Source organism: Cynocephalus volans, chromosome 14 (assembly GCF_027409185.1).
Source record: "Cynocephalus volans isolate mCynVol1 chromosome 14, mCynVol1.pri, whole genome shotgun sequence".
Taxonomy (NCBI): Eukaryota; Metazoa; Chordata; class Mammalia; order Dermoptera; family Cynocephalidae; genus Cynocephalus; species Cynocephalus volans.
The window spans coordinates 44,945,686-44,971,829 of NC_084473.1; the positions used below are offsets into that span (position 1 = coordinate 44,945,686).

Below are 26,144 nucleotides of genomic sequence, written 5' to 3' on the forward strand. Positions count from 1 at the left end.
GGCAGCTAGCCTGTGTGGCAATCCAAACCTTTTACCCTGGTGTTACAACACTGAGCTCTAACCAATTGAGCTAACCAGCCAGCCTGAGAGATCACCATTTTAAATCATAAAAATGCAAGTCACACATACCAACATATTTTCTCTTCCTTTATATCTTGCAGGGTTACTGTAGAAATGTTCAGCAAATCCTGGCTTTACATGTGCACCTTTATACTAAAACGTCAAAAACAAAACAAAACACTGATTACTAATATAAACATTATGTTCTAAATTCATGTACCACTGTATGAATAACTTCTATTAAATATCAAAAACAATTCTAAATGATTCCAACTAATTTTCTGTCACATAGTACAATGTAAAATCTAGGACAAGTTATGATTCAATAATATCCAGTAAGAAAGGCCAGAGTTTCTCAATCTCAGCACTACTGATATTTTGGGCTAGACAATTCTTTGTTGTGGGGGCTGTCCTGTGCATTTCAGAATGTTTAGCAGCATCCCTGACCTCCACCCAACTAGATAGCAGCAGTTCCCTCTCCTCCCATTGTGACAACCAAAAAAATGTTTCTAGACATTGCCAGATGTCCCCTGGAGAGCAAAATTATCTTCAGGTGAGAACTTCTCATAGAGAAACATATGAAAATTAAGCTAAATGTGGAACTTTAAAACAGCAACTAAAAACTAATAATTTAAATACGAGTTCAAACAGACCCATCAAAATCACAACTGATTTCAGGCTACTTGACACTTACTATCACTGGATAAATTATTAATAAGTATGTCAGTAGTGAAAAGAATTATTGATTATTTTGTTGGTTAATAAATGTTCATTGGCTTACCTTTAAAACATATTTTGAGTTTAAATTTATCTTTTTAAAAGAAAGTTTTTAAAAAAATTATTATTATTATTATTTTAATTAAAAAGATGACTGGTAAGAGGATCTCAACCCTTGACTTGGTGTTGTCAGCACCACGCTCTCCCAAGTGAGCAACCGGCCATCCCTATATAGGGATCCGAACCCTGGGCCTTGGTGTTATCAGTACCACACTCTCCCAAGTGAGCCACGGGCCAGACCGAAACTTGTAAAATCAATACTTTTAATTTAAACTTCATACCAACTGCTGGAAACTCTCTTTCCAAGGATTTGGATGTTCATATTCTTCTGGATTAATCTGGTAGAATTTACCAGGTTCAGGATGCATCATAGGGCGGGTATACTCAAATACTTCCATATATAATCGTTTCCTGAAGAAAGGAATTAAAGATTTCTTTATAAAATATCCTTTAGATTAATAAAATTTTAGACAACTATAACTGTTGAGACCTCAAAAACTTGGTTAAAAGAGACCAAAACGAATATCAAAATACAGAATTTTAAATGTAAAAACATAGTTTCTGGCTAAAAAAATTGTAACTGCATATGAAAATTAGTCCACTCTAAATATTAGAACTGGAGTAATAGTAACTATTTTCATTTCTTGTACAATGCAAAATGTTTTTTTCTTTTTCTGCTCATTTTGACTTCTTCCTTCTAACATAAGTATAAATTTTTTCTCTTAAATATAAGGTATACCTCATTTTTTGCATCATAAAATAATACAGATAACTTGTAAAATATAGAAGAGTATAAAGAAAAGATAACTTACAGTTTTAATATATTCACTATTAACAGTTTACTATATTTCCTTCAAATCTTTTTATCTACATATTGTTTCATTTATTATAGTTGTAATTATATAGCATATAAAATTTTGTATTCTACTCTTTTCGCTTTTTATGACATAGCATTTTTCCATGTTATTAAAAGCTCTTTGTAAAAATCACTGTTAATGGCTATATCACAACTCTCCAAACAGACATTACATAGTTTACTTAGTTCACTTCCTTACTGCAGGACATTTGGATTATTTCTAATTTTTCCTCACTGTAATAAATTTATACATAAGACAAAAAATTTTTCAGAAGTAGAATTACTGGATCAAAGCACATGCATCCTTTAAGGTTCATAAATACAACTGTTTTCCAAAAGTGATGTACAAAATCTACACTCTTACTAAACTATCAGATTTAATTCATTAGGTACTATAAATTACACATATTTCTGTTTCTAAAAAGTAATTAAATAAAAAAGATTTCCCATAATCACTCAGTTGCTTTTAATTGATAAAATATTTTATAAATACTGCCTGACTGACAGCTCATATTTGTGATAAACAAGTAACTTGGAATTTTTAAGCATTTTAATTTTGTTCCAACTATTTAATTGTAACTGTCAACTCACACTTTGACTTCCTTACCATTTTTAGTATTGGGGGCAGCAAATAATCTCAAGATAATAAGGAATAGGTTTTCACTTACCACAAAATTGGATCATTAGCAAGTTCACTGAAGCGTTTACACACACAAGCTGCTCTACAAAGATCCTGTTCCAGCAAATAAGAGAAGATTTTTAGAACCACTTCATCTGGTAGTTTCTCCTGAAGATACTGTTCAGCAGGTGCTGCTATAAAGAGATTAAAAAATAGAATATAAACAATCCATTTATCATACTAAACAATGACTTTTTCATAATTTAAAGAACACAGTGTTCATTTTTTCTAGTGAATAGCTTTTATTTTTTGCTGATGGTAATTTTATAAGCATTTGGTTTTCACAGGTGACACACATTTATTATCTTCATTTATCTTAACAGGAATTCTTTCTTTCAGGTATTATGTGCCATCTCAGAAACTGGTTAAAATAAATATATTAAAAGTTTTTATTTATTTTTTTAACAGGAGTGTATTTTTATACAATAATAAATGTCAAAGAGGGAGAAGTCAGAGTATATTCTATAATAATCATTTTCTCAATCCCAAATGTAATACTCAAATATATTTAATTTTAATTTTTTGTTATCAAACAAAATTTTAAAAATTATTTTATCTTTTGTTTCCTAATAGGAAATACCTGATAGATCTTGTGCTTTTCCAGACACTCTTGCACGTTTTGCACGATGACCAAAGTTCTCTGTAGTTGAAGTTGAGGCACCCTTCAAAAACAAAACAAAAACTAATAAAGCAATTATTTTTACCATACATAATTATAACTTCTAAAAAATGATGATATTCTCTTTTTTGTTTGTTTCCTAAAATTTCACTCATGACAAAAAGAAAAGCAATTATACTTAACATACCTCCATATTGCTCTTTGTAGGACACGCTGTTCTTTTCGGCAAAAGAGTTTTTCTACGAAGTTGGTATGGACTATTTTGTGCACCAGGACCTGATTCTTCTGCAACCATATCTGCAGGTACATCATCATCTGTTATGAACAAAAGCAATCAGAAAAATGACACCCATTTTAAAAAAAAATGTTCTAAGGATGCAGTAAAGTTTTTTAAAACTTCAAATCTGGGGGGATGGGGGTGGAGATATAACTTTTATATAACATTCCAACCAACTAGATAACCACCTGAAAGAAATATTAGATTTCTATAAAACTTGGAAGACATTATTTTTAAAAAAAAGAAAAAAAGCTGAGGAGGATGTCTACTTTATGAGGAGTGGGAAGGAGACTGGTACTACATGGTTAGAACCTAAATGGGGTGAAGAGGCAGCCTGGCAAGGAGTGTCACAGTAGAAAAAGCAGGGTGAGGAGGATGTCTATGGAGAGGGACAGCTCAGTATAGGGCATGTTACCAAGTAGGGTAAAAAGGGGGTCCACACGAAGGGTGGTGTGGCATATGATGTTGGAGTTCAAAGGGAGTAAGAAGGAAGTCTGCAGGGTGGAGAGGGAGTGGCCTGGAATGGGACATCAGAGCCAGAGCAGGGAGAAGAAGACATTGCACAGTAGAGGGGATGGCAGAGTTGGAAGATTACATACAACAGGGAGACTGATTGAATAAGTAAATAGGAGAAAGGAAGTGAGATTTCTCACTGTCAGAGAAGAGTAGTAAATACAAAAAGAGAGAAAGCTAGAATAAACCCTTTGGTATTAGACTGGAATTGGAGGTATCAGTGTGAATTCATGGTTCCCATAGATAGATAGATAGATATGGAAATAAACATAGATGTAAGTGTTTGGATGTGTGCATATGTATATGCATATTTTCCCTAGCTCTATCCACTAACAGAGCCTGGGAGCAGTGATATTCCAAAAGCAATGAGCATGACTAGCAATTGGATCTTGGCTTCTGAATAACATTTTCCATAAAAGGAATGAAGACTCCTTAGAGAAACGGTTGATTCCAGGGCAGGAAAGTACAAGATGAGCCTGGAATATCTTGTGGCAGAAAGCAAGAAAGGGCTCAAAGAAAGACTCAGAAGTCAGTCTGAAAAGGTTTCTGCTTTGTAAAATTATGTTAGAGCATAAAAATAATGACAGCAAAGGTATTATAACCCACAGAATAGCATAGCAACCCATAAATGCATACTGATAAATAAATTGAAAGTCTGACAATGAACGGAATGATTAAAGTATCACTCTACAAAATATTTAAGTATAAAGGGAAAAAGAATAACTCTATAGCAGACATATCAATCAGACACTGCCTTAATCAATCAGTGCTTCCATTAATAGGCCAAATTGAAATTATGTCCCACCTGATGCATACAGTAAAATCACAGCACTTCTATGATATTCCTGACAAAGATGCATAATCTGAATCTAATTATGAAGAAATACTAAACAAACTCAAATTTGTTGCAATTTGTTCTATAAAATAAATGGTCTGTGATTGGCAAAACCATCGAAATCCTGAAGGTAAAGCAAGTCTGAAAAACAGTTCCAGACTGAAGGACATTGTTTGTGATTGAAGAGATATGGTAACTAAATGCAGTGTGTGAATGTGAACAGGATACTTCTGCAAAAAGGATGTATTAGGACAACTGGTGAAACTGGGAGTCTAACAATTAGAAGATAGTAATATATCAATGTTAACTTCCTGATTTTAATAGTTGAGTACGGTTATTTAGGAGAACATCCTTATTTGGTGGAAATATACACCAAAGAATTAGGAGGTGACAGGGCAACAGGATGGCAACTTAACTCTTGATGGGTTCAGAGGGTGGATTTCTTTGTACTGCATTCCCAATTCTTCTCTAAGTTTGGATTTAAAAAAAAAAATAACCTAATAAATTTGAGCAATATATAAAAATTTCAAAAATTCTTCTTGAAAAATACACATTATAAATGTACTCAAAAGAAGAAACACAATTAGGAAAAAATATCTGTAATACATATGACAAAAGGGTAACTTCCTTATTATATCTGAGTGCCTACAAATCAATATGGAAAAGATCAACAATCTAACAGAAAACTGGGCCAAGACATACAGCTCAGAATTAAGAAAATACAAACATAATACAAATAAGAACTTCAATGAGTTGTTTTTAAAATTTTGGGGGGAGCAGCTGGCCAGTACAGGGATCCAAACCCTTGACCTTGGTGTTATAACACTATGCCCTAACCAATTGAGCTAACCAGCCAGCCCTCAATGAGGTTTTTTATTTTTTCATCAAGCAGATTATCAAAGATCCAAAAGTTCAATAACATACTAGTATTATCAAAGGATAATAGGAGGGGGGAAAAAACAGTTCTTATTTGCTCTATGGAAGATAATTTGGCAATAGCTGCTACTTAGCCATTCCATTTCTGGGAACTGATCCTGCAGCTGTATCCACATGTGTGGGCAAAGTAGTATGTACCAAGATATTCATTGCAGTAATGTTTATAATACTGCAGGGTAACAATCAAAATGTTCATCAATAAGGATTTGTTAAATAATCTACAATACAGCTATAAAATAGACTATTATGTAGCTGTTACAAAATATAAAACAGTTCTATACAGACTGATGTGGAACTATCTCCAATCTATATTAAGTATAGAAAACAAAATACACAGAATGTGTTTGGTATATGTGTGTGTTTTAAAGGTTATACATACATATGCGTATATATGCATATATTCACTAAAATATAAACTCCACAGGGCAGGGAGCCAACCTGAAGAGGCTCCCATTGGCCAAAGATGGGACCATTTGAGCACCAGTAGGGATAACTGGAATGAACTAAAAGAAATATATTTAAATCCAATAGTTCATAATGATATTTTTAAAAAGAAAAAAAAAATGGTTACTTTGAAAGATACTAGCAAAAACCAACATTTTATTTTGAAAACTGGTAAATAACAAGAAATAAACATTTATTCTTCCTCTCTTATATAAACTGAACCACCAGGTAATCAAGTATTAGATGAGAGGAAGCTTCTCCATAGAATTATGCCAGCAATAAATGAAGAAATAAAATTAGAGAATCACTATTTTATAAACTTTAATGAGTTAAAAGATTTAACTATTGAGTATCAACAGTCCTTAGTATCACAAAAAGAAACTCAACCAGGAGATTATATATCTCCTGATGAAAGAGCATCACTGCCTAGAAAGTCTTGCTAAAAACATCAAACCTGAATCTGATCAAACCTATAAGAAACCCTACAGGTCAAACTACCACTTTCTTCAATAAATAGACTGGATGGGGAAAATAGTGGGAAAAAAATAATAAGCAAAACTAAAGCATATGATTTAAGAAAGTATACTTTGGTATTAAAATTACTGTAAAAGAAAAAACCAGAAAATGATTATCATAAAAATGCTTTTAGTGGGGAGAGAGAGAGGGATATGATTAGAATAGGGCACCATATAACACCAAGGTCAAGGATTCGGATCCCCTTACTAGCCAGTTGACAAAAAAAAAAAAAAAAAAAAAAAAAAAAAATTAGAATAGGGCAAGGCACCAAAAAGGCTTCTGCAGTGGCTGGCAAAGTTCTATTTCTTTACCTGTTGGTATTATAAGGATAATACTTAATAATAACTCAGTACAATCTCTACCTGTCTATATTTTACAATAACAAAGGCACACAAAAAAGAAAGGGGTTATAACAGTGTAATATTTATTTATTCATTCATTCATTCATTTATTTTTATTTATTTTTTTCAAAAGATGGCTGGTAAGGGGATCTTAACCCTTGACTTGGTGTTGTCAGCACCACGCTCTCCAAGTGAGCCAACTGGCCATCCCTATATATGGATCCAAACCCGTGGCCTTGGAATTATCAGCACCACACTCACCCGAGTGAGCCATGGGCCGGCCCACAGTGTAATATTTAAAAGTAGAGGTTTTCTAGTCAGCCAACCCTGGATAAATTAACTAACATTTTTAAGCCCAAATTTTCTCATCTATTAAAGATGATGATAACATAATTCACAGGGCTGCTGAAAGGACTTAAATAGAATAACATATGCAAAATACTCGGCAGTATGTCTGGCATATTCAGTATTCAATAAGTGTTTTAGCTATTATTATTTCATTTAATTATTCTATTTTCAAATGAAACTTGGAAACTCAAGTAAGTTTTCCATGTATTGTGCCAAACTCAGAAAATGTAGCCAAGTGTGATATGCCTAGGTATTTGTAGAGCCAACCCTTTGTTGTCTAATATGTGGTTAATGTCTATAAATATTCCATGTGTACTTCGAAAGAAACATCTACACTCTATTTTTTAGAGTACAGTTTAAACATGCCTAAAAAAATCAAGCTTGTTAATGTGTTGTCCAAATATTCTATGCCTTTACTTTTGTTGGGGTTGCTGATGGTGGTCTGATGTATCTACTGGCTTCTGAAGGAAATGTGCTATAAAATCTCCCACTATATCTGTATGTACTCTATTTTTTTTTATCCTGTAAATTTTTGCTTTATTTACTTTAACATCTTGTTTGGACACAAAGATTCAAGATTATTATTTCTTCCTGGTGTATTCCATTCATCACTATATAATGGCTTTCTTTATCCCTAATAATACTTTTTGCCTTAAAAACCTATTTTTGTCTGATAATAGTATTTTCTGATCAGCTTTTGTTTCATTTTCTATCAGCCTATATTTTTTCAAATCCTATATTTTCAGCTTCTTACTTTTGTGCGATTACATTTTAGATTTAGTTCTTCTTAACCATTTATTGCTAGACTTTCTTTTCTTTTCAGCCAAAGCAAGAATATCTAATCTGAAATTTAATCCACCTAAAGCCAATTTCCATGACTATATTTTTTAATTTCTAAAAATCGATTTGGTTTTCTTTCAAGTCTTATTGTTTCTTTTTCACACTGACCTGTTATATACTTCATATTTCCTTCTTTTATGTATCTCTTCAATCATTTTACACACACATATATTCTCTCTTAAATTGTTCTATCATTTAGTTTGTTCTTGAATGTTTGACTTAGCAGGCACTTTTTCTAATCTCTATGCATAATTAGGGAAGTTATTTCAGGTTCTAGGTAGCATACCTGGGTTTTTGTGACAGCTCTATGTTGAAAACGCCCAAGACCACATTTTTATCCTCATATGTGCACTAAAATTCCACCGCATACTCCTTAGGACATACATCAAGGACCAAAAGGCCCCCGTGCTATTATATAGCAGCTCTGGTTCCCACTTACTGCATTGATTTGATTTCTCTCATTTCTGTCACCTATAAATTTCCTTTTCTTCTTTCCCTCCTTAGAATTTAGTTATGCGGGCTGGCCCCGTGGTGCACTCGGGAGAGTGCAGCGCTTGGGAGCGCAGCAGCGCTCGTGCCGCGGGTTCGGATCCTATATAGGAATGGCCGGTGCGCTCACTGGCTGAGCACGGTGCGGGCGACACCACACCAAGGGTTGCGATTCCCTTACTGGTCACAAAAAGACAAAAAAAAAAAAAAAAAAAAGAATTTAGTTATGCATTTCTAGATTTGTTCTTGTTATGCATTCATTTTGATATATTTGTAGTGTGTATGCATGTGACAGTGATATCTCCATCAGCTTGGTCTACCATGCTGCCAATAGTTAGTCAGCTTCTACACCACTCAAAAGTACATTCTGAAACTTTTCATCCTATTCAACCCCCTTTTTAAACCTACCTTCACTTGATTAAAATCTATGGATGTTTTTACTACAGATACCCACCCACCCACCCCACCCTGGAATTCTTTCCTTCTCACCATCAACACGCCAAATATTAAAGAATGAGAAGTAAGGAATTCAGGGGGTAATAACAGGGAAGAGAATGTGTTGGTTAATTCAGCTGCAACCTGAAGTTCACAGCAAATAAATTCAAGAAGCTATATGATTTGAATCATGTATACCACAGAAACCTCAACTTGCCAGTTGTAAACACTGTCCTGTTCTAAAACACTTGAAGCTCTGCTCTAAAAGTACCACATTAAACTCTGTGCTGAGGTAAAGAATCTGTGCTAAATTTCTATATAGTTCACATAATAAATTATCATTGACTATTCTGAGAATCAGGTACGGTCAAAAGGTACTTACAAAGGGATTATTCTGGAAAGATCACTGGGCTACTATTGTTATAAGCAGCAAAGGAGAAAGCTTAAGAAAACAATCTCTAGTCATTAGTGATTTCTTCATCTTTTGAACTCCTATAGTACTGAAAGTGTACCATATACTTAGCTGCCTTATGTTGCATTTACTTTGTTATATGTCATATAGTCCTAACACAATTATAAGTTCTGAGGACAAGAGCCCTCTTTTATATTCCTCCTCCATGTTTAGCAAGGTGCCCAATAAGTATTCAAAAAATGTTGATTCCCATCTATAGAAAACTCTTTAACTGTATTCAAATCAAGCAGGTTCGTTCCCAGAAGCCATCACCAGTGGTGGGCTATGAGGACTTGACATCCTACTATATAGAAAAAATAAAAAGCCGGACAGGAACTGACTGCCTCAACTTCTTATTAACTCTAAATCTAAAAACTTATTTACATGTACATCCATTATTTTTTGTTCCTCCTGAAATTATGGAGAAATATTCCCCAAGACAGACTTGGCACACATAAAGCAAACAAAAAATATTTATTACATAAATAAATAAAACAATTAATAAAGCCAATGATCCATGGTAGATACCAAACTGGCTCCAATCCAAGAACAACAAAATCATGAAGGATTAGTTATGGTTTTGTGCCAACAAGACTAAAAATAAGACCTAAAAATAATTTTTTGCTTAAAAAAAATGTTTTAACTTTATAGTTTTCACTTTACATCTAATCGTAGAATGCCAATATTTAGATAACAAGCTGTAATTTAAGACTACTAAAACTTTCAATACCAAAAATGTTCAATTTTAACCATAACTTACAGAAAACTTCATTTTCAGTTAGAAAAAATGTTCTAGACCAGAGATGTCCAATAGAAATTGAATGCAATCCATATGTAATTTTAAATTTTCTAGTAGCTACATTAAAAAAGTGATACTAATTTTAATATATTTAATCCAGTATATCTAAAATATTATCATCTCAACATGTATCAGTTATTCAACTGAGATATCTTACATTCTTTTATCATGTTAAATCTTTGAAATGAGTATGTATTTTTAACACAGCACACTGAATTCAATTCAGGCTAGCCATATTTCAAGTGCTCAATAGCCACATGTAGCTAGTGGCTACCCTAATTGGTCACTGCAGACATAAACATACTGTATATGAAAACACACACATACACACATATATCTTTCATTACACTTTTACCAGTTCTCTTAAAGGATAAAACGTTAATATCATGCAATTTAAAAGGATGCTACACACACACAATATCAAAATTTATTTTATGATTGCTAGATTTTACTACAAAATATGTACTAGAATCTTCACTATTAATACGTACACAGGGATAAGTAAAGGCTTGGGGGGAATAAACACGCCTCTTTAACTAAAAAATAATCTTTAAAATTTTTGATATTAATTAGCACCAAAAATTTACGTTAGGATATAAATAAGAACCCTAAGTGTCTTATTTAAGTCTACATATTCTGAGGCTAGCAGACTATCTTGATTTTTACATATCTTTGTAACTATCCTAAAGATCTGCAAAAAAATTATGCTAGTGGATATAAATAAGAACCCTAAGTGTCTTATTTAAGTCTACATATTCTGAGGCTAGCAGACTATCTTGATTTTTACATATCTTTGTAACTATCTTAAAGATCTGCAAAAAAACTATACTAGTGATTGGCTGGGGTTTAGAGTCTATACACTTTAGGTTATAAACTAACCTCAAGTTAGAGAGTAGTTTATAGAACTTAATTTACAGAAGTTTTTTTCCCCCAAAATACTGTACATTTTCCAAATTACTTACCCATAGTCAAAGACCGGATTGGAAACTTAAGCAAATCTGTGCTACTAACAACTGTGTTTAGAAACAGTTCCCAGTCTCACAGTGTAAAGAACCACACTTGACAACTGTTTCTAACACAGTTGCAAACTACCACAGCTTTTCTTCAACTACTAAAAAATTCACAAATAAACTGAAATCAAGACAAAATTTATTTTAAATAGTTTTTAACATAAATATTTTTCTTAAAACTTAAATATTTTAAGGTGGAGGGTGCAAAAGTAGTCATTGTAAAAAAACTGTCTTTTAACAGCTTGACTTGCTGTAATCAGATGTTTCTGACTATTTCACATGTACAAATATATATATACATATTTTTAAAAACTGAATTATTCAGGATATTGTTATGTAATACTTCCACTAATGTATTCAGTTATTATACACACACACACTCTTCCATTAAATTTTTACCAATACATAAACTACAGGGATTATTTAAGACTACTCAGAGAAAGGATACATAACTTTGACTACTTAATTTTCAGAAGACAAATCTTTGATACTATAAAGAACTATTGAAAACTCATAGAGGCTTCATTTCAACAGAAGAAATTTATACCACTTCATTCTAAACTGCCTGGAATGAAGTGTGCTCAACAAACATTTTCTGAACGAGTGAAAAATAAATGAATGAATGTGCCATGCACTATGCTAGATACTGGTGAAATAGATCAACCAAAAGGCATTACTGTATTTGCCCTCCAAGAGCTTGAGAGAGGACAAACAACCAATAATGCAATGTGTTAGGCCGGCCCGTGGCTCACTCGGTAGAGTGCGGTGCTGATAACACCAAGGCCACAGGTTCGGATCCTATATAGGGATGGCCGGTTTGCTCACTGGCTGAGCGTGGTGCTGACAACACCAAGCCAAGGGTTGAGATCTCCTTACCCGTCATCTTTAAAAAAAAAAAAAAATAATAATGCAATGTGTTGCAGGCTGTAATAGGGTAAAGAAGACAGAACTACAGGAACACACAAGAACATCTAATCCTATCTTAGATCACGTTAGGGATTAGTGAAGGTTTCCTGAAGAAAATCCAAGATGAGAATTGAACAACTGTGAGTCAGTCAAGTAAAAAAGGAATAGTGTGTGCTCACCTCCTGCACAGGTCTCAAGGAACTACCAGTTGCCAGTTTGGTTATAACATGCAGCAGAAGCCAAATTATAAGGCTGCTATAAACACTTTAAAGAATTTAGACTTCATCTTAAAAACAAAGGATAGTCACTGAAGGGTTTTAAAAAGAATGATGATATGTTCTGATTTGTATCATAGGAAAACACCCAAGCAATATAAAACAACTAGAAATGGACAGTACTGGTGGTGGGAGACCAGTTAGAAAGCTATGGCATTAACACAAAAGAAAGATGAAGTCGGCTTGAACTATGGTAATAAAAATGGAAGAAACGAATAGATTTGAGATACATTTACAAGGTAAAATTCATAAAACTTGATGACTACTTGGATATGGGTGGGGGCAGAGAAGAGGTTGGAGTCAGGAAAAATATTGATTTGGGTAATTCAGGGGATGTACTTAAATCAGGGACCTTTGGAGGCTGAGAATGGGAGAGGAAAGAAAAAATAAGTTAAGGTTTGGATTTTGACTTCTGAGATACCCGTGGGGCCACTGAAGTGGAGATGTACAACATAAAGCTAAATATATGGACCTCAAGCTCCAGTAAGTCATTTGGGTTGGAGATAAAGAATTACAGAATTCTGTCATTCTGAAAATACACTATAGTAGGAGTGAAGAGTCAGAAAGCACAGACTAGCTTTCTGTCCATATGGTACATTATTAATGTTTCTTGGGAGATAGCCATATAAAGTGGATTGTTACCCGTTATCAAAATTATCAATACTGTATACATTAAAAAGTCTATGGGTCCCAAAACTGACAAGAGTTCACAACTTTAGCTTTATGAAAAATAAAAGAAGATCTCTGACTGACAACTGCTAATTTAAGAATTAATGTCCCTTGGGAATAGCTTAGTTTCATTTCATTCTTTCCTGTTACATAGCACATTCTGTTCTCCTGAGACATTTTCTCCCATTGCTTTCAGGAAAAGGAAAGGTTTAGAATAGCCTTCCTCCAAAGTAGAACATTTAAAAATTCTTTCTTCTAGTCTCGTATTTGTTCCTCCAGTTTTCCATTTTTAATATTTCCAAAGTGTCTAAATTCATAAAATACAATCATTCTTTTTATTTTACCAAACAAGAAAAAAATATTTTTAAAGTTAATAACCTGCATAAATTTTAAATATTTTCAAGTTCAATTGGACCATGTAATTCAACAGTAGAGTTACAACCAAGTAGAAACTGATAATGAGTATCAAATGTACCATTAATTTAAGATCACAATGACCATGGCCCTAAATTAACAATTTAACCAAACTTAATTTTAGGCAAAACTAGGAATCATAGAAGTCATCAACAAATGCTCTTAATTTTCATGTACTTGCTAGTCATTGTGAATACACAGATCTGCCACCCAGGGACTTGTTCTAGTAGGGGAGTGAGACATGTAAACAAATAATTGAAATAATATATTAAGTGCCATACTAAAGGCACACATAAGGTGCTATGAAAGTACAAAACAAGACACACAAGTCATCATATGCACATAGCTTAAAAGAAAACAATTTAGCCTGTCCCTAATTTTATCTTAATATGAAATTTAGAAAAATTTCTAGAAATGCCTTTTATTAGTTTAGTTTTATGGGGAAGGAACAGCCAAGACCAGGAGAGTAAATTACGAAGAACAAACTGAGAATAAGACTTATATTCTTACCAGCAATAAATGCTTAACCTTTCCTTTGTGAATTCACACAAGAAACAACTATTTCATTGAAAAAAGGAAAATGGACCTCATGGAAGAAGACAGAGGAAGAGGGGGAGGAGGGAAAGGGGAGCTGAGTATCATCAGTTCTCTTTCCTTCATGGTCCCATAGATAGACCATAATTTCTGAGACTGCCACTTGATTTCTAGTAATGTTTTTCCTGATCAAGAAATCACCTGACAGGAAAGATATTAGCCTTTTTTATTGATGGGCACCTGAGGCCCATTAAGGTTAAAATGAAATGCTAAAGGTTAGAAAGCCAGTAAGTAAGCAGCAAAATAATTTTTAGGTCAATGGACTTTAAGTACAATGTTTTTATTTTTTTCACTATGAAGTAATTTGGATGTCTTAAAATTGTTTATTATATAATCAATACAAATGATGATGATAATGATAATAACTGGAATAACAGTTCTACTACTAATAGTGTACGTAACATTGAAAACTTACATGTGTAGGCACTACCGTTTCAAGTGTTTCATATACGTATTAACTCACTGAATCTTCACATCAACTCTATGAGGAAGATATTATTATTATTCCTGTTTTACAGATGAGAAAACCAGGCATAGAGAGGTTAAGTAACTTGCCCAAGTTTACACAGTAGTAAGTAGCAGAAGCAGAATCTGAACTCAGACCATCAAGCTCTAGAGCCTCACCCTCTTAACCACTGTACTATATAAATACAAATCAGTCATGTTAAATAGTACTGGATATACTTATTATTAGGAGTATATTAGCCTATAAAAGAATACCACGGAATGGGGCATATACCTTTGTAAATGTTTAATTTAAAGAATTTTTAAAAAATCAAATCATACTTTTTCATGTCATATTTTATTCAGTGTTAATATTTTATATGAAAATACCACAACATAAATTAGACTCTTTATTTTCATAACAGGTAGTGCCTTAGATCTTTTCATGTTGTAAATATCAATAATATGTGGAGACAGTGTAGCAAAATGACTAAGGGTACAGGTTCAGCACAACGACTAAGGTTATAGGCTCTGGAAAGACTGCTGGCTCTTGGTTAGAGTCCGGGCTTAGTAGCCCTGTAATCTTGGACAGTTCCTTAAACTTTGTAACTTAACCTCCTTCACTGATTTTCAGTTCATCTATAAAATGGAAATAAGCATGTTGACTACCTTATAAAATTACTGTGAAGATTAAGTAAAATTGATAATACTTAACACAGTACCTGGCAGAGATGATGATATCCCAATTATTATCATAATTGAGATGGGATACTGAAAGTTAGCAAGATGCACTCAAAAGTACATTTCAAATTCCAGCTAGAATCTTAAAAAAGATAATCATCTAATTTAATCTTCTAAAACCTCTATAAGGTAGAAATAATGATTCCTTTAACAAAACATTAGTCATGTGTTTTGAGTGGTTCTTGAAGAGGAGAAAATACAATGTTACTGTTGGTGGAAATGTAAGTTAGTACAAGCTATTATGGAAAATAGCACCGAGGTTCCTCAAAAAACTATAAATAGAACTACCATATGATCCAGCAATCCCACTACTGGGTATTTCCTGGTAAAGGAAAGGAAATCAATATATCAAAGAGATGTTTGCACTTCCATGTTTATTACAGCACTATTCATAGTAGCCAAGATATGGCACCAACACAAGTGTCCATCAGCAGATGAACAGATAAAGAAAATGTGGTATATATACACAATGGAATAGTATTCAGCCATAAGAAAGAATGAAATCATGATATTCACAGCAACATGTATGAGCTTGGATGACATTATGTTAAGTGAAGTAAGCCAGGAACAGAAAGAGAAATACTGCATATTCTCACTCATATGTGGAAGCTGAGAAAGTTGATCATATAGAAGTAGAGAGTAGAATGGCGGTTATCAGAGGCTGGAAAGCAGAGGTGGTAGGCGGGGTTAGGGAGAGGTTGGTTAACAGATACAAAATAACAGCTAAATAGAAATGATACCTAGAGTTCTATAGCACTATAGAGTATTATTAACAATTTATTCTATATTTTCAATTAGCTAGAAGAGAGGATTTTGCATGTTCCCAACACTAAGAAATGATAAATGTTTGCAGTAATGGGGAAAAAAACATCAGTGGTTGCCAGGGTTTCAGGGGGAGGGAAAGAGAGGGAGTGATGGGTAGGTGGAGCACAGAGGATTCTAGGGCAGTGAAACTATTCTGTATGTTATGGTGAATACATGACCTCATGCATTTGGCAAAACCACAGAATTGTTCAACACAAAGAAGGAATCCTAATGTAAAATTGAGTTAATAATAATGGATCAATACTGGTTCATAACTGTAAGAAATGTATAACACTAATGTAACATGTTAATAATAAGAGAAACAGGAGGTGCAGGGGGAGGTTTGTGGGCACTATCTGTACTTTCTGCTCAATTTCTCTGTAAACCTAAAACTGCTATAATAATAAAGTAGGCGGGTAGGCACGTAGACAAAGTGTTAAATCCACAGATAAAAATGAATACTGTCCCCTTTAAAGTATCAGTAGTCATTTTGGGAGGCTATAAAATTATCCCAACAATCCTGCCATAGTTTCAAAGTATGTGTCAAGTTAATTTTTTTCTAATTATAAAAGTATGTTCATTTGGAAAATTTGGACAAAAAAGAAAAACACGCAGGGAAAAAAAGTTACTCAAAATCTCATCACTATTTTAAGAATACTCTTCTAATTATTTTTCTCACTACAAATTATATAATTTATTATTTTTAAAATCTATTTTTATTCATTTTTGATCATACATGTTTATGGGGTATAGAGTTGACTATCAGTATTTGCGTACAGTATGTGATGATCAAATCAATTTAGTTGAAACACGGTATGTATTGCTTTGTATGTTGCTCTTTCACTTTTACTTTATTGTGAATATGAAATATGTTCATGATATGTCATAAAATTTTTTCTGAAACTTGGTTTTCAATGGCTACAGGATATAAATGTTCCATGATTAATTTAACCAGTCTCATGTTATTACGGGTTTTTTTACTTTGGCCATACTTTTGAACTCCTTCAATCATGACAAATTTACCCTTTAAGAATAGATACGATTTTTGACATTAGCTTGAAGTCATTCAGAGTCAAATAAGATGACTTATCAAGCTAAAACTTAACAATAGTTGACATTTATTAAAGTATTTATTATAAAGCAGATATAGCATCAACATACATTTTCTTACTTAATCGTTACTACCATCCTATGAGGTTGACACTATTACTGTCGTTTTACAAATGTAGATACTGAGGTTTAGGAAAGATGAACTGGTTTTTTTTTTTTTTTTTGGCTGCCGGCTGGTACAGGGATCTGAACCCTTGACCCTGGTGTTACAAAGCAGCGCTCTAACCAACTGCCAACTGAACTAAACAGCCAGCAGCCATCCCCTTTCTTCTTTTTTTTGAAAGACGAATTTCTTAGAATTCAAACAGTAAGTGGCAGGCTGGGATTTGGTTCAGCAACCTGCAGTCTTCATATCTGGTCTATATTGCCTCCCTAATAACAACAATGAATTCAACAACACAACCAATAACACTAGCCAACAACAATAATGTGCAAACATTTTAAAAATGTACCAGGCCCTTTAATCATTATTTTACATATATTATCTCTGTACTCCTACAAAGGAAGACCTGTTATTATTATTTCAATGCCTATTCTGTTCCCAAGACATGTTATTTATACATATACATACATATATTTATGTATAGATATGTCTGTCTGTGCCTTTATTCACTGTGATCTTCCTGCTTAGAATATCCATGTCTCTTCTCTCTACTTACATAATGTTACCATTAAGAGTTCAGTCAAATTCTATGTTCTCCCTTTTTGCAACTTTCCCATCTCAGACTCCTTCCTAATTATAACTTCTAAAAAGTCAAATCAAAGGGGCCGGCCCGTGTCTCATTTGGGAGAGTGTGGTGCTGATAACACCAAGGCCACAGGTTAGGATCCCTATAATAGGGATGACCGGTTAGCTCACTTGGGAGAGCCTGGTGCTGACAACACCAAGTCAAGGGTTAAGATCCCTTTACCAGTCATCTTAAAAAAAAAAAAAAGTCAAATCAAATGTGGAGTATTAGAGAGAAAACTCTACCTAGTTGTGAGACAGTGGACAAGTCAATTAACCTATCTAGACCTCAATTCTTTACCTGTAAAATGACAGGGATAGACTAGACCAGCAGTCCTCAAAGCATGCACCATCAGAATCATGTGGAAGTCCTGTTAAAACATCAATTGCGGGGCTCCACCCCCATAATTTCCAATTCAGAAAGGCGGGGAAGATAATATGCATTGCTAACAAGTTCCCAGGAATGCTGACGCTGCTGGGCCAGGATTATACTTTTGAGAACCATTGTAGCCAAACAAAAAGAAAGTCCTTGAATGCCAAGGCAAAGGGATTGGACTTTATTCTATTAAAAAAAAAAAAAAAAAGAAAGAAAATTTTCAATTAGTGTCGTGACATTTACCAAGCCTTTTGTTAAGAGATAGCTTAGGCAGCAACGCATATGTAAGAAACTACAGCGCAATAAAAGGATTCCTTCAGTAACAGCAATAAACCAGAAGGCCCGGATTAGGGTTGTGGCAATGAGAATAGGAAAACAAAGCAAAACTCCAAAAACATTATGGCTCACTCACCCCTGGCAAGCTACACGTATATACATTACCACTATGCATAAAACAGAACATGAAATCAAGAATCACTTTCTGGTATAGTGAAATCACTATACTATCATTGTTAGGGATCTAATATTCAAGTTACTTTCTTAGAACACTTCAATTTCAAACTTTCAAAAATAAAAACTGGGAAAAAACGACAAACTACGTAGTCTTATTTTATCTCTAAGTCTCCTTAACATTATTAGGTAGCAACTAGAAGATATAAACCCCAACAACAAAGAAAACAGGATGGGGACCATCAGTGCACAACACACTTCAGTGGATTTCTAGAAGACACAAAAATAAAGGAATGTTGACAAAAATAAAAGATTGTTGATTGGTGAAGCAAAGTTGAAGAAGCTATTGCCCAGTAAAGTATGCGTGAGCCTACAAGCGAGGAGGGAGCTCAAAACCTCAGAGAAGCTTTTAACTCTGAAAATGCAAGTACAAAAAAGGACAACAGTAATAGTTGGATCTCAAAACAATAGCATTCATTTTAGGTCAACAAGAGGATGTCAAGTCTCCTCATCAAACCACCAAACAAGAGTGAAGGTAGAATAAAGAAATCTCTAGACATGCAGAGACTTAAAAAGTTAAACTCCTACATAATCTTTCTTTGGAAGTTACTTGAGGACATATCTTAGCAAAACTGAGAAGTAAACACAGAAAGAGGAAGACATGCTATCCAGCACTTAATGAAGTCATTGGGAAAAACAACAAAGGGAAGAATTCCCAAGATAAAGGGTATGAAGCAAAAATGGTAATAGATTAGATAGTAGGGAGCTTGGAAAAACTTGAGGACATGATAAAGGCAATACATGGTATGTAAAAAAGGATCCATCAGAACAGCTAGGAATGACCTCCTCTGAGTGGCCTAGGAATAATAATATCAGCCAGTGGAGAAAGAAATATAATTCTAGCACATACTTGGCACTAGAGAGGTAACGTCTCCATATTCATAATAAGATGAACACTTATTTTTTTACTTCTAGAATCAACCTACACGCAAATCACTGAAGAAAACTTCATTAACAGTAAGATGAATCTGTTATCAACCTTGATAATGAAAATGTAAAACAAACTATCCTGATAGTGGTAAAAGGTAAGAACCACGAATGTCCTCATACAAAGGAGGGAGTCAATAGATATAATCTAAATTGAGGAAATATAAAATTTAAAATTAAGCTTTAAGTGTATAATTTAAAGTTATAATGGGATGAGTTGGATGCAGAAGATGCATTAAGTAGACCAGCATAGCAGAGATCAAGATAATGTTTTAATGTGATAGAGAAATAGGGAGATAAGCTCTGAGAAGCCAAAAGAGATGTCGTACTATTTATGTACAGGAACTTTATTCAAAAGTTCACTGCTCAGAATCCATATATCCTTATTCTGCACACAATTCTTTTAATTAGGACATCAGATTTCCAAGTCTGCATACCTAACAGTGCATGTAGATTTGTTATCTAAAGATTAATCAGTATATAAGTTGCCCCAGCCAACAAAGAACATGCCATATATTTAGAGACAGAAAAAATACATGGCAATTAATGAACAAAATAGTATTTTTTTATTCCCATACATACATATATACACACATACTGCTACACTAGACAGAGTACCAGATCATGTGAGAAACTAGAGAAAAAACCTACAGAAAAGTGATAAAAATAAATGTAGTTCAGAATCATGGCCACAGAGGGGCTTAGAAGTAAGATATGGTCAGACTATGAAAGATGAAAAACTAGGTGTTCAGAGAGAAGGCACATAAAAAACATGAGCAAAGGTAAGGAGTCTAGTGAACCTGTTTTACTCAGGAGACTTCCTTTATCTATAGAAGACATAGCAAGCTAGAGAAGGAAGTTTTCAGGAACTCGAAGTCATTGAATAAATATGCAAAAGTGGCAGAGTACAGAAATATTTTTTTAGTCCAGCCTATTTCTTACCACCAAAATTACAAGACAGCCTTCTCAGTTGGAAATATAGGAATCACAGAGTAGATGTTCTTTTTAAAAATCCCCATTATTTTTGCACTTTATATGGGCAAATAGAAAAAAATAATATATATTTCAATCTACTAGCTACAAGTTTCACTGAAGTAGATAAAATATCACATTAAAGAACAGCAGATGGCGCCAAAATATCATTTCTAAAAAAATATTGCCTTGGGTCACTATAAATGATTAACTGAAACTAAAGGGAAAAAACCCTTCATATTAGAACTAAAGAGTGTAAATTAGGAAAAAAAAATTACAAATTACCCAAGTTTTCATGTGGTACATCTATGGATTGATGTTAATAATGTTCCAAAGCATGAATACTTAATGAAAAACAAAAGTTGCACCAAATGCAAAAATATGAACTGATTAGAAGTATTTTTGTTTGTTTTTTACACAGGAGTTACTTAATCTAGAAAAAGTACTAATTAAGGGCCACCCGTGGCTCACTCGGGAGAGTGTAGTGCTGATAACACCAAGGCCATGGGTTCGGATCCCTATATAGGGATGGCCGGTTCGCTCACTGGCTGAGTGTGGTGCTGACAACACCAAGCAAAGGGTTAAGATCCCCTTACCGGTCATCTTTTAAGAAAAAAAAAAGAAAAGAAAAAAGAAAAAGTACTAATTAATATCTACAAAATTAGAGGAATTCATACCAACATCTACTTAATAAATTCATATTGACACTAGCAGAACTGATCAGCAATATGGGTAATTTAAAGGTACTCTTCACAGAAATGTATTTCCTTTCTTAATTCAAAGATATGTAAGGGGGAACACTACCACAATAAAATATACCCACTGGTATCAAGATCACCCAGAGTTCAACATGTTAAAATGTAAAAAAAAAAAAAAAAAAAAAAAGACGCAACAATCACAATAATTCCTTGAATTTGCTAAGTGAACAGATATATATTATGTTGATGGGGGAAGAGGGAGGAGAGGGAGGGCGGGGAAGAGGAATTGGTAAAGGGACACAAAAATCAACTACACTGCATATTGATAAATTTTTTAAAAACTGGGGATTTGGAGAATAACTTGTGCCAAGGTCAATGGCTCACTTTTATGATAATATCTGGGTTAGGTTCAGATTAAACTAATTTGCATTTATTGGGGATAAAGGGAGGGTGAGGAAAACTTAGCCAAATTTAAATGTAATACACTCTGAATGATTTACACAGAGAAAAAAAAGAGTACAACATAAATTTATAAATAGATGAGACCTCAAGAAAGATTCTATTCCAATCCCTTGTATACAAAAGGCTCAAGCTTTACTGTGTCTTATCTGTAGCCTTCAAAGAAAGTGTTTGCATGGCTATGTTTTAAGGATAGCTGAGGATTTATGCTCTTATAGTACTAAAACAGAATTTTAATTTTCACTATTTTGATTAAAAATATTTCCAAAGTAAATTATTCTGTCTTTCAAAAGAATATCCTTAAAGTGTTAATACTTTCTTGATTACTGTAAGATTATCATTAGGATCATGAAATAGTCTACTATTTTGTGATATGATGAGATCTGAGACTCTGAAGAACCATCTATCAGTATAAAGCTATTCTCTAGAATAAGTTATATTAAACTGCTGGGTTTCTTGAGATATCCCTGCAGTTTATAGATTTTTCCCCCTTTTTTGCTGTCATGTAGTCAGCTGTCACTTCTTCTAGCTGTCCATGAGACTAACTATAGAATCCTTTCTTCTCTGATAAACCAATGAAGTAAGTCTGCTAGACATAATCTGCTTTTAAAGTAAGGGAAGACAGGCACTTAATAGGAACCTAAGAGATTTTTTTCCAAGAATAAAGAACATCGGTTTTAGAACTATGTTATGCTGTTCAGAAGTCTTTGTTGCTTCTGTTTCTTAGTGTTGTTTAAGATAAATGAGATTGCTGGACACTGTATTCCAAATAGTTAAAATACTTCTTTTTATCATTGTGTCCTGAGTAGTTAACTTATTTGCCAGACAGAACACAACTGAAGGATCTCCAACAGCCAGGGCATTAGAAATTGGCTATGTTTCTCGTGGCTGACTAATAACCTTAAATGACAATTATGAATATGTAAGTTTTTAATCCTTATCCTTAATTAAGAGTGAATTTACCCTGGAGCCTTAACCAAAGCTAATCAAAACTTTAGCCTTTTCAGGAGAGATAAACGAGATAAAGCTAAGCCAAATGATCACACAAAGAAACTCTGTTCCACTGGAAAATGAGGAAAATATAGTTTTCTCCCCCTTCCCTACTTTTAAGTTTTAAATTGGAAAGTATGGCAGTTCTCAAACTTAGTTGTACACTGAATCATCCTGTAAAAACATATATGAGTACATCCACACTTTACTTCTTATGGAGCAGACATTGTGATTGACTTCATAATATCCATTCCATTCCTTAAGAATAGTCTAGCCATTTATGGTAATTCCATACCCCTTAAAGACAGGCAGACCTAAGACCATTTGGCCCAGTGAGATAAGCAACTTGCTTGTTTTTTGGCTTCTGGGAAAGAGAGGTTCTTCTCTCCTTTCTCCTGGTAAATAGAAAGGGTAAGTGCTGCATTATTTATGATAGGCAGCCATCCTAGGTCCTTGAGGAAAACTAACCTAAGGCCCATGCTGACACACTGAGGAGGAACTTGTCACGTGAGATGTTTACTTATTGTTTAATCCAGTTTCAGTCAGATTTAAGTGACTCACACCCAAAAGCTTCTTGAATTTTGAACAAAGCTCCACTGCCCAAGATACTTAACCAGAGCTGAAAGCCATGGGACTAGAAAAGTAATAACCTGAAATTCAAAAGGAATTAAACCAAGTGGAGTGATGTGAAGAACTGGGAAGGAAAAGTGAAAATAAGAATCAAAATCTAATAGTCCTAGTCATATGAATGCTGTTCAATAACTGTAACAAATCTAAAACAATTAGTCCAAAGACTTTTATTAGCTTCAAGTACAATGTTTCTCCCAGCCTTCAAATCTATTTCAATATAGAAAATAAAACCAAAACACTGTTGTTTAATTATCTCAGTACAAAGTAGTCTCAAGATAAAAATGCTGCAGACCTGCTGGCACCATAGGAAAGCCAATAAGCTAATTATTAAATTAGAATTCTATTTACACATTTTTGTCAGGTATAATCACCAGCTGAATTTACAGAAGATGTTCTGCTTTAAGGCCAATAGAGAACAGAATTAAATAAAAATATATTTTAATTTTCACAAGTGTTCTTAAACAGCTCATGGAATGGCTCTGAAATAACCGTTACAGACAACTTAAGTGAAATCTACAATCAAATCATAAGACCATTAGTTTAATAAATTGTTCTTAACAAAGGGCTATAAATAGCTTCTGATTTATAAAGTACTTAAGTAAAACAACTTTATTTCAAGTTTCCCATAGTTTTCGTTAGACCTAATTTGCTGAGACTGTAGTACTGAAATTTTCAAAGACATTGGCTAATTTTGAAGAAATATAGTATCCTCCACTGAACATAAAGATAAATCTAAAGCTGGATTTATGATTTTGTTTGCTATTCTGAACAAAGAGTAACCAATTTACAATACTGCATATTTGCTGGAATTTTACATTTATTTCAATTAAAAAGTTGGTAATTTGGTCATATTTACAAAGGCATGTGACTTCAATGATCTTCAGTTTATAAGACTAAAATAACTATGGTAGTTAAACAGAATCTATCCCTAAATAAATGTTCCTTTTCATTAAATATAAAAACATATTAACAATTCATGGTATTTCATGAGAAACAATACAAAGACAATAAAACAAAGAAAGAAACCACCTTTGAACAAATCATAATTGAAGACAGTAACAAACAGTATAAATAGTAAATAAGTATCTATATTTAATAAATTATTTTTGTTATATACAAGCAACTGGGGCTTCTGTCAAGATAAGTAAAAGTCCATAGATGTTAGGTAAATCACTAACTAATTTACTAGGGCAATGACACACATATGAATTAAGCATTTTGACCCACAACAAGTGATGGAAGTGAAAAGTAAAAAAGGAAAGGCCTTGAAATTTTTTTTTTTTTTTTTTTTTTTTTTTTTTTAAAGATGACCGGTAAGGGGATCTTAACCCTTGACTTGGTGTTGTCAGCACCAAGCTCACCCAGTGAGCTAACCGGTCATTCCTATATGGGATCCAAACCCGTGGCCTTGGTGTTATCAGCACCACACTCTCCCGAGTGAGCCACGGGCCGGTCCCAAGGCCTTGAAATTTAATTCTTTTAAGATCCTCAAATGAATCACATGCATTGTCTTATTGATCACACTCTATTTGACAGATGAGACAAGAGCACTCCTTCCTTATATATTTTGCCACTTGACTAGACTTTTCTTCTATCTGTACAAACGAAACACCTGTGTACTCTTTAATTTAACCTATTTACAGTAAAATTTTCCTGAGCTGTAAATGAAAACAGAAATTAATAGAGTTTACCATTGTATATATTTATGAACCACAGTGTCTGGTATGTAGTAAATACTCAATAAATACCTATCAATAACAATGTAAAACAAAACCTGATTACATCATTGTGATGGAAACTGCTGTCATCCCAAATCTATTCACCCCTTCTGTGACAGACCTCAAATTTTTAGCTGAGCAGATGAACATCTAGAATAAAGCCCACATTTCTCAGATTCTTTTACTACCAAGTTGGCCATCTGACTAGGTTTTAGGTAACAGGATATATGCATAAGTGTCCTTGTATGATTTCTGGGATATGTTCTAAAAAAAAAAAAAGGAAGAAGGCCTTTCTTCACCCTTTCTACTGCCTACTAGGTAGAATGATGGAGCATCAGCAGATAATTTGAACCATACAGTAATTAAAGTCATGCTGAAACCTTCATATTAACCTTAGGTGCTTACTTCTAGACTTTAATCACAAGAGAGAGAAATAAACTTTTTTATTTTTGCACTGGCCAGAACGGGGATCCGAACCCTTGACCTTCGTGTTATAACACGACACTTGTAACCAACTGCGCTAACCAGATAGCCCAAAACTTCCATCTTTTTAAGCGACTATTGTTTTGGGCTTCCTGTAGATTCATTTGATGAATCTAATTTAATTAACAGTCACATAAAGTACTGTAGAAACATTCTCTTTTAGGTAAAAAATCTTTTTGTTTTTGGGCAGCTGGCCAATAGGGGGATCTGAACCCTTGACCTTGGTATTATAACACCCTGTGCTCTAACCAACTGAGCTAACCAGCCAGCCCTGTGTAAAAATCTTAAATACATTTAAGACATTAGTAGAAACAGCACAGGCTATTAGAGTCAACAGAACTTGTTCAAATACCAGCTCTGTTACTGAGCTACGTGATCTTGGGTAGATTACTTAGCCTCATTGGGCCTCAGTCTCCACAAATGTAAAATGGCAGAATAATACCTGTTTCTTAGTATTATTGTGAGGATTAAA

The 26,144-nt window shown here is 33.8% G+C and overlaps 1 protein-coding gene across 5 annotated transcripts in view; it reads right to left on the minus strand.

Moving 5' to 3' along the window:
• The window catches only part of FBXO11 (F-box protein 11), an 80,304-nt gene that overhangs the window by 23,554 nt on the left and 30,606 nt on the right, over positions 1 to 26,144 (minus strand). For 4 of the 5 annotated variants that reach the window (XM_063078987.1, XM_063078989.1, XM_063078985.1 and 1 more), the window contains exons 2-6: positions 3,179 to 3,306; positions 2,953 to 3,034; positions 2,362 to 2,506; positions 1,119 to 1,248; positions 130 to 213 (exon numbers count right to left, since the gene is read on the minus strand). In XM_063078987.1, coding sequence (XP_062935057.1) covers positions 130 to 213; positions 1,119 to 1,248; positions 2,362 to 2,506; positions 2,953 to 3,034; positions 3,179 to 3,306 — 569 coding nt within the window. The remainder of the gene's footprint in view (positions 1 to 129; positions 214 to 1,118; positions 1,249 to 2,361; positions 2,507 to 2,952; positions 3,035 to 3,178; positions 3,307 to 26,144) is intronic. The other variant, XM_063078986.1, reaches the window with a different exon arrangement.